A 17,930-nucleotide genomic window follows, 5' to 3' on the forward strand; every position below is an offset into this window, starting at 1 on the left:
TTTTTATAATCTCGCTACCATGTGGCTTTCCTGAAGGATTAAATTTCTAACGTCTTTCAAGTAGAAAGAGGTAAAAATTCCAGTACATGAGTTCACCCACTACGCTCTTTCCTTCTCAGACACTAAATGAATTCCAGTGAGTGTGCCTGCAAAGCCGAGTGCAGTTTCTGTTCAGGACACCATTCTTACCTGTGAAGGCATTCATGAAGGTGGAGAGGGAGCGGTTCAACATTTTGAAGAAAGGGTCTCTACATGGGTATTTCTGAGACCCACAGAGGACGGTGTGCTCAAGGATGTGAGGAACTCCCGTGCTGTCCATAGGAGTGGTACGGAACTGCACGCTGGGGAAGGAGAGTGAACAGAACGTGAAATGTGAGGAATTCCCGTGCTGTCCGTGGGAGTGGTGTGGAACTGCACGCTGGGGAAGGAGAGTGAACGGAACGTGAAATGTGAGGAACTCCCGTGCTGTCCGTGGGAGTGGTGTGGAACTGCACGCTGGGGAAGGAGAGTGAAGAACGTGAAATGTGAGGAACTCCCGTGCTGTCCGTGGGAGTGGAGCTGGGGAAGGAGAGTGAACGGAATGTGAAATGTGAGGAACTGGGGTGCTGTCCGTGGGACTGGAGCGGAACTGCACGCTGGGGAAGGAGAGTGAACAGAACGTGAAATGTGAGGAACTCCCGTGCTGTCCGTGGGAGTGTTGTGCAACTGCACGCTGGGGAAGGAGAGCGAACGGAACGTGAAATGTGAGGAACTCCCATGCTGTCCGTGGGAGTGGAGCTGGGGAAGGAGAGTGAACGGAACGTGAAATGTGAGGAATTCCCGTGCTGTCCATGGGAGTGGAGCTGGGGAAGAAGAGTGAACGGAATGTGAAATGTGAGGAACTCCCGTGCTGTCCGTGGGACTGGAGCGGAACTGCACGCTGGGGAAGGAGAGTGAACGGAACGTGAAATGTGAGGAACTCCCGTGCTGTCCGTGGGAGTGCTGTGGAACTGCACACTGGGGAAGGAGAGTGAACAGAACGTGAAATGTGAGGAACTCCCGTGCTGTCCGTGTGAGTGGTGTGAAACTGCACGCTGGGGAAGGAGAGTGAACAGAACGTCAAATGTGAGGAACTCCCGTGCTGTCCGTGGGAGTGGTGTGGAACTGCACGCTGGGGAAGGAGAGTGAACAGAACGTGAAATGTGAGGAACTCCCCTGCTGTCCGTGGGAGTGGAGCGGAACTGCACGCTGGGGAAAGAGCGTGAACAGAACGTGAAATGTGAGGAACTCCCCTGCTGTCAGTGGGAGTGGTGTGGAACTGCACGCTGAGGAAGGAGAGTGAACGGAACATGAAATGTGAGGAACTCCCGTGCTGTCCGTGGGAGTGGAGTGGAACTGCACGCTGGGGAAGGACAGTGAACGGAATGTGAAAGGTTCAGCTAGTGCTGTCGGGAGAGTTCCCAGACCCGTGACAACCTCAGGCTACTAGAATTCATCATGCTGACACCACAATCCTCCGACAGGTGGTTTTCCAGCTATAATTTACAGTCTATATATTTTGATGAGATTATAAGGTAAGCTTTTCCTTATTTTTCAAGATGCTCTGTCAATAAGAATACTAGTGAGATATTATTTTGAACCATGTAGTGGACAGTCAATGTAAATCGAGCTTACCCAACCTGCGGCCTGCAGCCCACATGATCAGGACAGCTTGGAACGCGGCCTGATGCAAATTCATGCACTTTCTTAAAACACTGAGGTCTTTTATTTTTAAGTTCATCAGCTATCCTTAGTGTTAACGTTATTTTATGCGTGGCCCAAGATTACTGCTATTCTTCCAATGTGGCACAGGGAAGCCAGAAGACTGGACACCCCTGTTTTAAATAAAAACATTCAAGACCATGTTCTTACAAAGCATCACCTACCTGAACAGATTATTTGTGTCTTCTCTGGCCAGGTGTAAATACCTGGCTCCTGTGTCATCATGGCTGAGCTTCACTGCAGTCAGGAACAGCTCAGGAACAGATGTCACCTGAGTTAAGAAAAACAAAACCAGCTAAACTTAGTCAAAATGGCCTTTGAAATGCTTATCTTCGAGACACTGAGAAAACTGGCTTTTCTGCCTGAAATTAGCTGACACCGGGAAGCCAGCATTTCAGAGCTGGACAGGACAGAACCAACCTGTCCAAGTCCCTTATCCTACAAACGAGGAAAGTAAGACCTAAAAGAGGCAGATGAGAATATATGCATGTTATGTGTGTGTGTGTGTGTGTGTGTGTGTGTGTGTGTATTTTGCGTGCTTACTGGCTAGGCATTTTCTTTTTTTTTTAAATTTTTCATTCTTTTTTGTCTATGCATTTTCTAATCATGTCACATACAACCCCGTAAGGGAGATATTCTCATCCTCATTTACAGATGAAAAAAATTGAGGCTCAGAGTGATGAAATAAGCTGCCCAAATCACAGAGCCAGGATTCAGCCTGGTGTCCGCCCTTCCTGTGGTACTGTGCTGCATGCATCTGAGTAACCAGCTCCCTTCCACCATCTGCCCCGTGGCCCCTGCTTTTATGCATCTCATCTCCTGTAGTGTTCAGAATGGCCCTTCAAGGAGGGTAAATGCAGGAGCTAGCTAGCCTGCGACAGAGGGAGAGGCTCCAGGACCAGCCTTTGTTTCTCCTAGTTTGGGATGGGTTCTTGGTGGTAGCTAGAAGCATAAAGCTGGGGCTTCCAGAACAGCTGGAGGGGCCAGGAGGATAAGAAAGCCCCCAAGAAAAATAGAAGAATCCTCAGTCCTGGGGCGTGGTGGAAGGTCATCTCCTACTTCAGGTAAGCCTCCTGGTGGTGTCCACACTCCTCAGTATTAAAGAAACTGTCTTCTCTCCAGTCATGCCAGCCAGCCTTCTCCCTCAATCACATACCATGACCCTATGATGACCACACCACTCACCACCCCCTCTTCCAGGTGCCACAAGAGTCACCTGTCCAAGCTCGCACAGCAAGCCACTGGCAGAGGTCAGCTCTCGGGTCTCCTCAGCCCAATCTAGGGAGCCTGCCATCCAACACTCATGCATAAAGCGGTCCACTACGACCTGCATAATCTACAGCTGTTAAATTACTTGTTTCCAAGCTTACTGTACTTGGTAATAGACGACCAATGCGTTTAAAATCAGCGGATACAGTGAGATGTCTGCTTTCTAATAATATACAGCCTTAATAATAATAGCTTTCATGGTAGCTATTTCTCAAACAAGAATCATGACTTATCCTAAGTTTCTATGGCTGGACACAGTGGCTCACACCTACAATCCCAGCACTTTGGAAGACCAATGTGATAGGGTTTGGCTGTGTCCCCACCTAAATCTCATCTTGAACTGTAGTTCCCATAATCCCCACATGTTGTGGGAGGGACCTGGTGGGAGGTAAGTGAATCATGAGGGCGGTTCCCCATGTTATTCTCATGATAGTGACTACGTTCTCATGAGATCTGATGGTTTCATAAGGGGCTTCCCCCTTCACTTGATTCTTACTCTTTCCTGCTGCCCTGTTAAGAGGTGCCTTCCACCATGATTGTTAAGTTTCCAGAGGCCCGCCCAGCCATGCAGAACTGAGTCAATTCAACCTCTTTTCTTTATAAATTACCCAGTCTTGGGATATTTCTTCATAGCAATGTGAGATTAAACTAATGCATAAGACAAGAGGATTGCTTGAACCCAGGAATTTGAGACCAGCCTAGGCAACAAAGCAAGTTTCCATCTACACACATATACATACATACACACACACACATACACACACACACACACACACACAATTAGCCAGGCTTGGTGGCACCTTGTCCCAGCTACTTGGGAGGCTGAAGCAAGAGGATCGCTTGAGCCCAAGAGTTCAAGGCTGCAGTGAGTCAAGATCATGCCACCACACTTCAGCCTAGGCAAAAGGGCAAGTCCCAGTCTCAAAAATAACTATGTTTCTATAAAATCTGAAAAATAAAGAAGAATCAACCACTCTGGGTAAGGCCCTTATTAACAGTAACCTGTACTATAAATCCAAGTGTTTTTGGCCAGCCTTCGCAGGATTTCACAAAAGATGAGTCTGTTTTCTTGAGTGTTTTCACGCCTGGACCTTCCTGGTCACTGCCCTGACCAGAGACGGCCGCTCTCTCACGCCACCCTCTCCAGGAGCTCTTCCCTCTCACCTAGCAGCAGCTCTCCACCCTTGTCCTCCCACTCCTCTCCACCCTTGTCCTCGGCACACCGCGTGGCGTCCACCATGTGTCTCCAGTCACAGCTGCATCAGTCTTTCTAGATGGTAAGCTGTTTGTCTTTTACATTTGCTATAACATCAAACAAAGCCAATGGCCAGCCAAATATGTGAAGTGTGTCATTTTTAGTTACTATGCTAAATAAAAAACAAGGCAAAAGGTTGAAGCAAAATCACAAAACAAAACAAAAATTCATTTTAATGCCAGGCGCAGTGGCTCACGCCTGTAATCCCAGCACTTTGGGAGGCCGAGGCAGGTGGATCACGAGGTCAAGAGATTGAGACCATCCTGGTCAACATGGTGAAACCCCGTCTCTACTAAAAATACAGAAAATTAGCTGGGCATGGTGGCGCATGCCTGTAATCCCAGCTGCTCAGGAGGCTGAGGCAGGAGAATAGCCTGAACCCAGGAGGCAGAGGTTGTGGTGAGCCGAGATTGCGCCATTGCACACCAGCCTGGGTAACAAGAGCGAAACTCCGTCTCAAAAAAAAAAAAAAAAAATTTCATTTTAATGTAAACCCAAGTAAGTATAGGTCTACAATTTCTTCTCTATAATTCTCAAAACCAAATGGCTCAAAGAAAAAAGTTTCTGCAGAAGTTTAGAGCAAACTATTTGATGGCAAAACCTGATCGAACAGATCAGGACATTGAGTCTTCATGATCACAATCAGTAAATCTTCAGGTTTGGCTGCAGAAACACTAGTGTGTCTGATTACAGAGACCCAGCTAGAAGTGTTACTTTCTAAAATCTGACAAGAATCAGGCTTTGCGGGACACTCCAGGAAGGGACTGAAGGTCATTTTCATTCACAAGCTCTGTTCAGCTGAGTAGCTACCATGCAGCAGGAGCTGGGCCATGGCCTCAGGACACAAGGATGAAAAGGCTAGTCTCTGCTTTGAAGGGCTCTGCACGTCCGCCAGAAGCCATACCCGCAGTGCATGCAGATTTGAAGGTAGATGCCGAGGAGGAGCACCTGGTTTATGGTGAGGCCGAACCCGGTTTACAGTGAGGTCGTACCTGGTTTACAGTGAAGCCATGGATTTTATCTCCCACTTGATACTGCAGAGCCCTCTCACAAGCCCGGGTACTGCTCCATCGCCACGCTTTGTGGTATGCATGTCTAAATGAAGAAGAGTCAACTACGTTAGATGAGTTACAGGAAGATTGTCTGGCTAACATTATTCAGCAACAGATTGAAAATACTCTCATGTGATAAGGACTATTAATTAAAGAAAAATTAAATACTGCATCTTCCAAAATCTTGCACAATCCAGAAAACTAATTTCTGGTAAGGTCCTTTCCATGTTAATGACCTTTTATCTTAACCAAAGCTTCAATGTTGGAAATCTTTTCTTTACACATGTTCACAAATAACTATAATACAATTATGGTTTAAATTCCCCGTAAGAAACAACTCTTAAACAAAAGGGCTTCCTTCCCTCACAGAATCCTCACAAGCCTTCACAGTACAGCAGGAAACTCACACTACAGTTAAATTCCATTTCAAGCCTAACAAATGGGTGAAAATTTGAAAAGCCTAACATTACCAGGAACTCTCATACACTGTGGGTAATCCCCACATAGGCACCGAGGAAAGAGACCTAAGCAGAACCCTGGCACAGACAGGGCTTGAAGAATATCTCCCTTTACATTGTTACTGCTCAGCTATTTCCTTTTATATAATCCTTTATATAATCATATATTAGCTTATAGAATTAGGGCTTGAAGAATCCCTTTATATAATCCTCTATATATAATCATATAATGGTTCACAGTCTGAGTACCTAAAGAGTATTCCCCCCCCACATACACACACACATATATATAATAATATCTTAGTTTATAATCAGAGGAGTGCCTAGAGTGAACACAGTACAGAGCATGAATTAAGGAATAAGCAGCTTATAATCGGAGGAATGCCTAGAACAGACACAGTACAGAGCATGATTTAACAGAAAACAGTTATACCAGGCCAAGAATCCACAGCCCAGGCGGCAGCGTTCAGTATCGTAAAGATACCCACTGTATGGCAGGCTTGGGGCAAGAGCCACTCCTCCTGATAAAGGAGTTGTAGGACCTTGCTCCAGTTCTTGTGGAAGGCTGCCCTCAGACCGGCAATCCACCTTGGTGACAGTGAACTTTATCAATCAGCTCTTGCTACTGTGCTGCTCGAAAAGCATCTTCCCATAGAACTCATTGGAAGCTGCCAGCAGGTGGCGGTAACCTTGACAGCTCTGTCACTGCTATGTGACTTAAAGCATCCCCCCATAAATCTTCTTAGTAGTTTGACCATAGATAGAAGTATTGCACACTGCACCCTCTTCACTGCGCACGGCCCACCTTCTAGCCTCGGTGATCCAATGGGGGTGGACCCCTTACTGCACACGGCCCTTGCCTTCATGGGAATGGGACCCTTGCTGCGCACGGTCCACCTCCTGGCCTAGGTGACCTAATGGGGGTGGACCCCTTGTTTTACTGCTCACAACCCTATTACTAACCTTAGAGATGATTTCACTCACTGCCCTGCCCCCTAACCTATACACAATAAATACTCATGCTTCTGGACATTCGGGGCCTCATCTGACTCCGCTCCTAAGTGGCGTGGCCCTCTGAGCCCAGCTGCGTTTTCCTTGTACTTCTGTGTCCTGTCTCTTTATTTCTCAGATTCTGTGCCTCAGCACAGCATAAGGCTCACCCCACGACCCTGTGGGCCTTCAGCCCTACAATACACTACTACAGGGAGTACAAAGTGGAACAACTTTGGAAAAGCACTTGGCATTCTTTTTTTTTTTTGAGATGGAGTCTCACTCTGTCACCAGGCCAGAGTGCAGTGGTGAGATCTCGGCTCACTGCAACCTACACATCCTGGGATCAAGCAACTCTCCTGCCTCAGCCTCCCAAGTAGCTAGGCCTAAGGTCGTGTGCCACCACGCCCAGCTAATTTTTGTATTTTTAGTAGAGACAGGGTTTCACCATGTTGGGACCAGGATGGTCTCGATCTCTTGACCTCGTGATCCACCCGCCTTGACCTTCCAAAGTGCTGGGATTACAGGCGTGAGCCACTGTGCCCAGCCAGCAGTTGGCATTCTTTAGCAAAGCTGAAGATCGGAAACATTCACCTCCACACCTTACACCACTGCCCCAGCACACATGGACAAGAATGTCAGCACTAACCCTGATAGTCCCAAACTCAACTCACCCGGATGTGTGTCCACAGAGAATGGATAAACTGCAGACTAATCATTAGGTAAACAAAAACCCTAAGGACCAATAAAGGGCCTACAACTCCATGTAACAAAGATGTGGGTCACACAATGTGAAACGAAAGACACACATGAATCAGGATTATCCTAAAGAGGTATTATTCCAACATGTAACAAGGGATTGTCGGAATGCATATAGGTGGTAAAATATAAAGAAAAAGCAAGGAAATTTCTGTAAGTCAAGACAATGGGAATTAAAAGGGAGGGAGAGGGTTATGAGCGGTTAGGGGCAATCTTCAGCTTGGTCATGGGGAAAGTATATTTATTTATTTATTTGTTTAGAGACAGAGTCTTGCTCTGTTGCCCAGGCTGGAGTGCAGTGGCACAACCTCGACTCACTGCAACCTTCACCTCCTGGATTCAAGAGATTCTCCTGCCTCAGCCTCCCAAATAGCTGGGAATATGAGCACTCACCACCATGCCTGCTAAGTTTTGTATTTTTAGTAGAGACGGGTTTTACCATGTTAGCAGGCTGGTCTCAAACTCCTGGCTTCAAGGAGTCCCTCCGGACCCGCCTTGGCCTCTCAAAATGCTCTAATTACAGGGATGAGCCACCGCCCCAACCTACTTATTTTCTAACAATTATTCTCAGCTGGATGAGATGACTCACACCTGTAATCCCAGCAATTTGAGAGGCTGAGAAGGGGGACCGCTTCAGCCCAGGAGTTCGAAGCCAGCCTGGGCAACATAGCAAGATCCCTTCTCTTGAAAAAAGTATTATTCTCTCAAATTGTATGTCTTATGGCATTTTCTACATTAATATAACCCACCTAAACACTTAAAGACGATATGTACGGCGAGGGGGGACACCTATTCAGTCACTGGCAACGTTATGAAGATATACTCAACACTTGCTGACCGATTTCGCAAATTTCAGAATTACGAGACTGAGCAACATTTTAAGAAATTACTTATCATCAAGGACATGATAGGAAAGCCCTGAGCGGCGAGGCCAGGGCCTCCCCCGAACTTTCCAGAAACCTCCTGCTGCCGAACCCACGCCACGGACGCCCCGTGTCTCCAGGCCCGCGCCGGCGACACCGAACTGTTACCTTCTATTAAACACGGGCTCGTGGGTTACCACGAACGCTAAACCGCTTCGTCATTTTTTCCCCCATAAACTGAGGCACTAAAAAAACAAAACAGTTCCGTTCCGGGAGGCTCCAGTTCTCCGAACACAGCGGGACTTTAATTTTAACGCGTGGGCTGCGGGCGCCTCGGGTCTCTGAAGGACTCGGCCTCCAACAGAAGTGACCTGTGGGTAACGCTATCAGCGAGCACCCGGGTTAGAGCCCACGCTAACGGAAGGCCCCGCGGGGAGCGCCGCGGACAGGTCGGGCTCTAGCCCGAGACACCGCCCCCGGGAGCGGGCGGGAGCTCCGGGGTCCTCGGGCCGCGGACGCGGGAGCTCTGGCTCGCCCCAGACCCTCCCCTCCCGGGTCCCGGCGCGCCGCGTCTCACCCGCCGCTCAGCTGCCTCAGCGTACGCAGGCCCCGCCGCCCGCCGCAGCGCCACATGGCGTCAGACCAGCACGGGCCTTGCCAGGGAGCCCACTTAACCCGACGCAGGGCGCGGGGCGGGGCTCGCGGTGTCGGCCACCACTCCTATTGGTCAGCGTGAACGGCGACGCCCTCTGCAATACGCTACAGGGGAAAAGGGCGGCCTGCCCTGTTACAGGGAGGGAAGGAGGGCGGGAAGGAGGAAGGTGCGGAGGGAGGAGGGCGGAAGGGGCGGGGCCGGCGGGCCGAAGGAGGCGGGCCGAGGAGAGGGGCGTGGCTATTGGTGGAAAGGGGCGGGGTGCGGCCAGGAGAAGGATGTGGGCAGAGAGGAGAGTTGGGCGTGGCGGGAGACGTGTCTATGCAGATTGGGTTGGGCCTGGTGGAGGGAGGGGCTGCGCAGGTGAAGAGGGGCGTGCTATGTTCGGCGGGTCTGTGCAAATGAGGGGTGGGGCTTAGTGAGGGGTGGCTCTTTGTAGGTGAGGAGTGAAACCTAGTGGGAGAGGGGCTTCTAGGGGAGCTGGGCCTTGGGGGCGGGGCCTGCAGGTAATGGGTGGTGCTTAGTGGAGAGGCTTGGTTGGGCCTTGGAGGAAGTCTGCACCAAGTCTGACCTTCCCAATTTCTCAGAGCCTCTCTTCCTCCCTTCACCTTCTCCCTCTATTTTTCTCTTATATCACGAATACAGACTCAAATCTCCTCTGCCTCCTAACGGGCTCTGAAAAAAAAATGCTAAATAGATGGCTGCAGTGCTTGAACAAACTAAGGCTTTGGAAGCAATGTGGCATGTAATTCAGTGAGAAAAAGTCAAGTGTCTACCCCAGACTCTCCACAGGGCAGCCAGTTCTGGGCTGCAGGTAAACAAGCACCTCCTTATTGATGAGCCCAGAGGAACCAGAACAAAGATAATAACAGAAATGACAGACACAAACACGCTCTGCGCATCACCTCTCTTCCAGGGAGAATTTGGATGTGTGAGCACAAAATATCCGGGTCAGGTCTCAATCAATTTAGAAAGTTAATTTTGCCAAGGTTAAGGGTGTGCCCATGACACAGCCTCAGGAGGTCCCAAGGACATGTGCCCAACATGGTTGAGACACACTTGCTTTTATATATTTAGGGAAACATGAGACACCCACCAATACGTGTAATCAAAGTGGGGGCTTCGTAGATAAGAAGCAAATGGTTGCATTGTTTTGAGTCTCTGATTGGACTTTGTCACTGAACACACGATCCTTTGAAGGTAGAGGAACAGTCACTGATTCCTTAGTCTGGCTCAGTGAAACAATAGGGCAGAGGAAGGGATCAGATATGTGTTTGTCTCACCCATGAGCCTCAAGGGATGACTTTGAGTTCTGTCTGTCCTAGGTCCACGAGGAATATCCTGTGGACAAATTGTGAGGAAGGTATTTAGCTTTTAAAAATCTTGTTAGCTGTCTTACTTAGGAACAAAATGGGAGGCAGGTTTGACACAGTTCCCAGCTTGACTTTTCCGTTTGGCTTGGTGATTTGGGTTCCCAAGATATTATTTTCCTTTTACAGGTGATACATATTAATAAGTCATCACAACATGTCTGATCTTAGGGGAGACAGTTGGGTATCATTAACCCTATTGTGAGTGGCCAGGAAAATGAGACACTGGAAGGTTATCGTGTTTTTACGTCTTTGAAGATAGGTGCTGTGTAAGTCTAGTAATTATTGCTTAGGAGTATGTTCCCATAGCATGCAATGCCACTGACGGATAACCTAGATAAACAAATGCCCAAACATTTACAAATAATTATTTTGAGTAGCAGTCAACCTAATTGTAACACCCACAGGTAGTCTCAGTTTATATTAACACAAATACTCCAACACAGAAATTAAAAATCCGAACTTGTCTATGCAATTTGCCATGTTACAAAAGCACATCCTATGTATAGTGAAATTCATTGTTTTAGTGAAATTTGACAGTGATTTTTTTTTTTTTTTTTTTTTTTTTTTTTTTGAGACAGAGTTTCGCTCTTGTTACCCAGGCTGGAGTACAATGGCGCGATCTTGGCTCACCGCAACCTCCGCCTCCTGGGTTCAAGCAATTCTCCTGCCTCAGCCTCCCAAGTATCTGGGACTACAGGCACGCACCACCATGCTCAGCTAATTTTTTATATGTTTAGTAGAGACGGGGTTTCACCATGTTGAGCAGGATGGTCTCGATCTCTTGACCTCGTGATCCACCCACCTTGGCCTCCCAAAGTGCTGGGATTATAGGCATGAGCCACCGCGCCCGGCCTCAACAGTGATTTTTTAAGAAATCACAATAGATTGTGACTGAGACTTAGAAGGGCAATCAAATAAATATTGAGTCTTAAAGGTTTAGTTGTATCTCCCCAAAAAGATATATTGGGGTCCTAACCTCCAATACTGCAGATTGTGACTTTATTTGGAGATATAAAGTCTTTACAGATATAATTAAGCTAAAATGGCATCATTGGGTGGGCCCTACTCCAGTATGGCTCATGTCCTCATAGAAAAGGAAAGTTTGGATGCAGAGATAGATATACACACACAGGGAAAATGCCATGTGAAAATAAAGGAAATATTGGGACTGGAACTTCTATAAGCCAAGGAATGCTAAGGGTTGCCAGTCCATAACCACAACCTCAGGATGTGACATGGAATAGACTCTGCCTTCAAGCTCAGAAGAAACCAATCCTGCGATATCTTGATCCTGGACTTCCAAACTCCACAATGGCAAGATAAATTTCTTTTTTTCTAATCTGCCCAGTTTGCAGTACTTTATTACCATGGCCTTGGCAAACAAACACAGAGATCTCAAAGTACGTTTACCTCTGAAAGAAAAATACGAAGTGATTTAACCAAATATGGTGCTCTCCAGGGTTGCATGTCACGGACATAATACATGCATTTGGAAAACCTTTATTTCAGAATTCATCATAAACCGAAAGTGATGATTGCTGGAAATCAAAAATAAGCAATTAGCTCAGCGCCTCTAAATTTAGTATTACAGAAATGTATGGAATGTCAGCACACTGAGTATTAATGGCACAGCGTAAGGAGAAAGCGCCTCCTACTTTCTGGAAAACCCAGGCTCCAATCCTAGTACCATTCATCCATTCATCCCTTCATTCTTTCTCACACAATAAACAATTTTAGTGTTACCTATCTGCTAACCACCGACTTTGTTACTTATGAGTTGGAATAAAGCATTTCATCTTTCTGTTGAACTTATATAGACTCACCTGTAAAAAAAGAGAAGAGACTAGGTTTTCTTCAGGTTTACTTTCCACCCTAAAATCCCATCATTTTATCATCTTAGGTCTTACTTGCGACAGTGACCACAGCATTGACTTCAGCTTTTAATTTGGTTTCTGTTTAATATGACCCACGGAGAAATTCAAATTAGTTAGGCTGACTGTGATTTTATTTTTGCTTCTAGGTACGTTCCCTGATTTCCACCTTTGAGGGAGATCAGTTCTTTCTCTAAATTTAGTTTAACTTTGGGTGTTTTAAGTTGTTATACAAAGCCTAAAGTGTTAAATTTCTCTTGGTTCAGACCCTTAATAAATTTTTTAAACTTTACAAATGTATATACACATGTATGGAAAAAGGTCAGGGTTACTCATAACTAAAGAAAAGTCACAGTAACGATGGGATATTTATAATTTTATCTATCAGTTAAAACTGTTTGATAAAACAAAGGTTAGTGACATTTGTGAGGTGATGAGAATTATGTATTTTCATCCTCTGGGTACTGTGTAGCACTATATATATTTTTGCCTTTCTTTTTTAAAGCACTTCAGCGCTATCTATACGAATTTTAAAGGCATGCACTTTTTCACCAGAAATTTCACTTCATGAAATTTATCCCACAATTGTATTCTCACAAGGGCACAATGATATAAAAATAAAAATGTGGCTGGGCATGGTGGCACACGCCTGTAATCCCTGTACTTTGGGAGGCGGAGGTGGGCGGATCACCTGAGGTCAGGAGTTCAAGACCAGCCTGACCAACATGACAAAACCTCATCTCTACTAAAAAATGCAAAAATGAACTGGGCGTGGTGGCGCGCATCTGTAATCCCAGCTACCCGGGAGGCTGAGGCAGGAGAATCGCTGGAACCCAGGAGGTGGAGGTTGCGGTGAGCCAAGATGGTGCCACTGCTCTCTAGCCTCCAGCCTGGGGGACAGAGCAAGACCATGTCTTCAAAAAATAAATAGTAGATAAACAAAAATGTTCCCTGCAGCATTTTTTGACTACAAACATAGAACAACATACATGTCTATCAAGAAGAGTTTTCTTAAATAAAATGTCACATATTTGTATAATTAAATGTTATACAGAGACCAAAATAGTTACGTGTCATTTTTTTTTTTTTTTTTTTTTTTTTTTTTTTTTTTTTTTAAAGACAGGGTTTCACCATGTTGGCCAGGTTGGTCTTGAACTCCTGACCTCAGGTGATCTGCCTGCCTCGGCCTCCCAAAGTGCTGAGATTACAGGTGTGAGCCACCACGCCCAGTCATATGTGTCATTTTTCGTATATCATACAGGTGCTATAAATTGGTAAGCAGAACAGGCAGCGGCAACTTGCAGAGAGCCAGAGTAGCCCATCCCCTCTGGGGAAATCAGCAGCAAAGCTGCTGTGAACTCTGGGTGAACTCCAGAGAAGCGAAACCATCAAAGGGGAATGTGTATGTTTCGGAGAAGAGCAGTCCGACCTAGCAAAGATAACCAGCTCTCACTGACCTTGCTGCAAGTATGTTAACTGAAGTGTGTGAATTATAACCACAGGCTGTTCTACGTAACTGCACCCTCGCTCTGCTATGTGCTTTGTAAACATACAAAATAAAGTACTTTGAGGTAGGACGGGGCCTGAGAAACTGGCACTTTCACTTTCCCGGACCACCTTTCCCAATTTTTTTCTGTTTGTCTTTGCGTTTTTCTTCACCCCCCATCGTTCCCTCTTAGGTCTTTGAACGCTTGTGCAGCTCGGCACGCAGCTCACACCAGCAACTCCATTCTACATGCAAGCTGCAGCTCTCACTTGAGTGGGAAAAAATAAACTCCCTTTTAAATGGGAAGAATCCATGGGAGTTTCTAACTGTGAATCTAGCAAAAACACTTCGATGAAGGACACTTACAAAAAATGTAAATAAATGACAAAACATACTATGTTCATAAATGAGAAACTCAATATGATAAAGTGGTCAGGCCTCACTAAAAATGCTATATGATTCCAATAAACAGCCCAGAAGAGCAGAAACATAAAGTGAGTCCAAAATACATGCAAAGGAGAAAAGTTTCAGGAATGGGAGTCAATTTTGAATAAGATCCAGGTAGAAGACTTCTTCTACCAGCTATTAAGGCAAGCCTTCTTGCTAAAGACCTGTTTATAAAGACTTAGAAAGTCTAATAAAGCTAGCGTATATATGACAGCATGGTATTGGCACCAAAGGAGGCTAAGAGGTGAAAAGGAAGAGGAAGAGCCAGCAGCAGACACGCTCCGGTGTAGAGGAGACAGGCGTATGGGGAGACGTGAGGTGTGACGGAGGCAGGTCACCAGAGGACAGATCCTGTCAGTGCTGGAACGCATATGGGAGGAAACAAAACTGCTCCTCCAATTCCCTCTGCCTACCCCAAGGCCATAGTGACACTATCTTCTATTTCTCCTAAGGGTTTGCAAGTTTTTCTTTTCTTACCCATGCTTTTCATATATACAATGCAAACTTTATTTCTGCTTTCTATAATAGAAAAAGTAAGTTTAAAATGACCTCAGAACAGGCTGGGCACAGTGGCTCACACCTGTAATCCCAGCACTTTGAGAGGCCGAGGCGGGCAGGTCATCTGAGGTCAGGAGGTCGAAACCAGCCTGGCCAACATGGTGAAACCCCACCCCTACTAAAAAGAAATAAATAAATAAATACAAAAAGTAGCCAGGCGTGGTGGCACACCCCTACTAAAAAGAAAGAAATAAATAAATACAAAAAGTAGCCAGTTGTGGTGGCAGGCACCTGTATTCTCAGCTACTTGGGAGGCCGAGGCAGGAGAATTGCTTGAGCCTGAGAGGCGGAGGTTGCAGTGAGCCGAGATTGCACCACTGCACTCCAGCCTGGGCAACAGAGGGAAACTCTGTCTCAAAAAAAACCAAAACAAACAAAGCAAAAATGATCTCAGAATAAGATAGACTGGGCCCTAAGTCACAGCACAATGCTTAGGATGGAGTTTAAGCAGAGAAAACCTCTGCCCGCCTGAATATGTTTGTCATCCCTAACATGGATTAATCACATGCCATCCTTAATGTGTTTTATCCTTAACATGTGTGCCATTCTAAACATTCATTCATCACATGTCATCCTCAACATGTGTTTGCCAACATTGAAAATATTTAACAGGAGGCAATATCTTGTGTTCCAAATTGAGTAAAATGCTTAAAACGCAAAGACCCACTTCCCTCACACTAAGAGGGAATGATGTTCTAAGAGAAATTATTGGAAGGAAAGAGCTGGCATATATCTGAGGACCTCAGAAAAGGGCATCGTCACCAATGGAAATGATCAAACAAAGAGAGAAAACAAGTGCTGGGAACTGAAGACGAAATGCACATCCTCTAACTGTTTATTTTCTAAGGCTAGCCATTGCGCAGATTGCAATTGTTGAGTGTGGTTAGACTTTCTTACAGTAACTCAAGGTCCACGATTTTCACCATGAATATAAAGTGAATATAAAGACTTGACAGCATGGGAAGGACGCGCAGTCCACTTGGTTACAACACAGAACAATTGTGTTTAAGGCTCTGTATTTGCTCTGTTGTCCGTTTTATGTCATGGATTGCATTCTTCACGAGACAAGCCATTTTGTAATAGTTGTGATGCTTTCACGTACTTTTTTCATTGGTTTCATGGGTAAGAGTGCAGATGGGTTCATAATAGGCATTCTTTGAAAAAATATTAAGCTCCAAGGGTAGGCTACATAGTTTGCTGCTGCTAAGTGTTGGATTTTTTTTTTTTTTTTTTGAGACAGATTCTCACTCTGTTGCCCTGGCCGGAGTTCAGTGGCTTGATTTCAGCTCACTGCAACCTCCGCCTCCTGGGTTCAAGCGATTGTCCCTCCTGAGACTCCCGAGTAGCTGAGATTACAGGCTCGGATCACCATGCCCAGATAAGTTTTGTATTTTAAGTAGAGACGGGGTTTCACCATGTTGGCCAGGCTGGTCTTGAACTCCTGACCTTGTGATCTGCCTGCCTCAGCCTCCCTCAAAGTGCTGGGATTACAGGTGTGAGCCACCACACCCGGTCATGGATTAATGTTTTGGAATGAGCACTTCAGGTGGAAATTAAAGACATTGTCCCTACCTTTATGGAACCATTGGTCTAGCAGAGATTACAGAAAAATAAATGGAAAATCATTGTGCAGTCTGACAGACAAGGCACAGTGTGCTGTGGGAGGGCAGGGTTGAAGATCTTATCACAAAATTGTGGTTCAGAGAGGACTTCTGGAGAAGGGCAGATGAGGCTTTCCATAAATTACAAGTTCCCAACAATTTAATTTGTGTGTAGGCGTTCCCTATTGCATAACAAATTGCTACAAACCCAGTGGCTTAAAGCAACACGAATCAGCTAATTAAGTGGAGACAGTATCGCTCTGTTGCTCAGGCTATCAGTTTCAGCACTGCTATGTTCAAACTCCTGACCTCAAGTGCTCCTCCCCCCTCTGCCTCCTAAAGCGCTGGGATTGCAGGAGTGAGCCATTGCGCCTGGGCTCAGATTTACTAACTTGCAGTTGTGGAGGTCAGACGTTCCACACTGGTCTCACTGTGCTAAAATCAAGGCATAGGCAGGGCTGCGTTCTCTTCTAAAAGCGCTGCTGGAGAACCCGTTTCTTGCCTTTTCCAGCCTTTACAGCATGCTCACATTCCTTGGCTTGGAGCCCTCCCTCCGCCTTTGAAGCTGGCACTGGCTGGTCCAGTCTCCCCCATGCCAGTCCTCCGGCTCTGGTGCCTCTGCTCTGCTCTTCTCGACTCTATTTAAGGACCCCCTGTCGCTACCTGGGATCACTCCGATAAGCCAGGATAACCTTTTTAAGGTCATCTGCAACTTTAATGCCATCTGCAACCTGAGTTCCTCCTTACATCTCATAGCATATTCACAAGTTCTAGAGATTAGAATATGTACATATTTAGGAGCAATTATTCTGCTTACCACAATGTTTAAATAACATCTGGTCGAGCACAGTGGCTCACACCTGTAATTCCAACACTTTGAGAGGCTGAGGCAGGTGTATCACTTGAGATCAGAAATTTGAGACCAGCTTAGCCAACATGGCAAAACTCCAGCTCTACAAAAAATTAAAAAATTAGCCAGGTGTGGTGGTGCATGCCTGCAGTCCCAGCTAGTCAGGAGGCTGAAGTAGGACAATTGCTTGACTCTGTCTCCAAAAAATAAAATGAAATAAAATGAAATAAATGAAATCTCCATTCTGTATTGTAAAATAGAAGAACTTTTAAAAATAAAGTATTTAGTTGCTTATAAAACAAAATGTCTTACCAATCTGCTGTTAATATTTAAAAATAAAATTGTCAGATTTGTATTCCTAAAAAGAGGTAGTCTATTGGTATCAACTCACTCATTTTTTCCACATTTTTTTCTTCAGCTTCTTTTTTCAGTTTCATCTAGTGGTCAAAATCATTATCGTACAGATCAAATGTGAAGGCTTTATTGTAAATTGTTGATATTTGCAGCAAAACATTCTACAGTATTCTAGCTTATTTGTATGAATGAGGAATTTTGATATGCCTGAAATAGAATGATAGAAAATGGATATTATAATTTAATTTTCAGGCATCACTCTTTGGAGCTTTGAGAGAAATACCTGTCAGATATAGAAAGAATAAATGGGTCTATATTGGGGTGGAGGAAGGAAAAGAATGCCCATGACAGT

At 45.6% G+C, this 17,930-nt stretch overlaps 1 protein-coding gene across 2 annotated transcripts in view; it reads right to left on the reverse strand.

The window, feature by feature from the left end:
• The window catches only part of PITRM1 (pitrilysin metallopeptidase 1), a 40,484-nt gene extending 31,439 nt beyond the window's left edge, over nucleotides 1-9,045 (reverse strand). The window contains exons 1-4 of one of the 2 annotated variants that reach the window (XM_012466973.2): nucleotides 8,964-9,045; nucleotides 5,257-5,359; nucleotides 1,905-2,011; nucleotides 190-341 (exon numbers count right to left, since the gene is read on the reverse strand). In XM_012466973.2, the coding sequence (XP_012322396.1) occupies nucleotides 190-341; nucleotides 1,905-2,011; nucleotides 5,257-5,359; nucleotides 8,964-9,019 (418 nt within the window). In that variant the 5' untranslated portion in view covers nucleotides 9,020-9,045. Of the gene's footprint in view, nucleotides 1-189; nucleotides 342-1,904; nucleotides 2,012-5,256; nucleotides 5,360-8,554; nucleotides 8,914-8,963 lie in introns of those variants that run through there. The other variant, XM_021670720.2, reaches the window with a different exon arrangement.
• Nucleotides 9,046-17,930: the final 8,885 nt, after the last annotated feature.

The sequence above is a fragment of the Aotus nancymaae genome, unplaced genomic scaffold (assembly GCF_030222135.1).
Source record: "Aotus nancymaae isolate 86718 unplaced genomic scaffold, 86718_ANA_hifiasm-v0.15.2.pri h1tg000173l, whole genome shotgun sequence".
NCBI lineage: Eukaryota > Metazoa > Chordata > Mammalia > Primates > Aotidae > Aotus > Aotus nancymaae.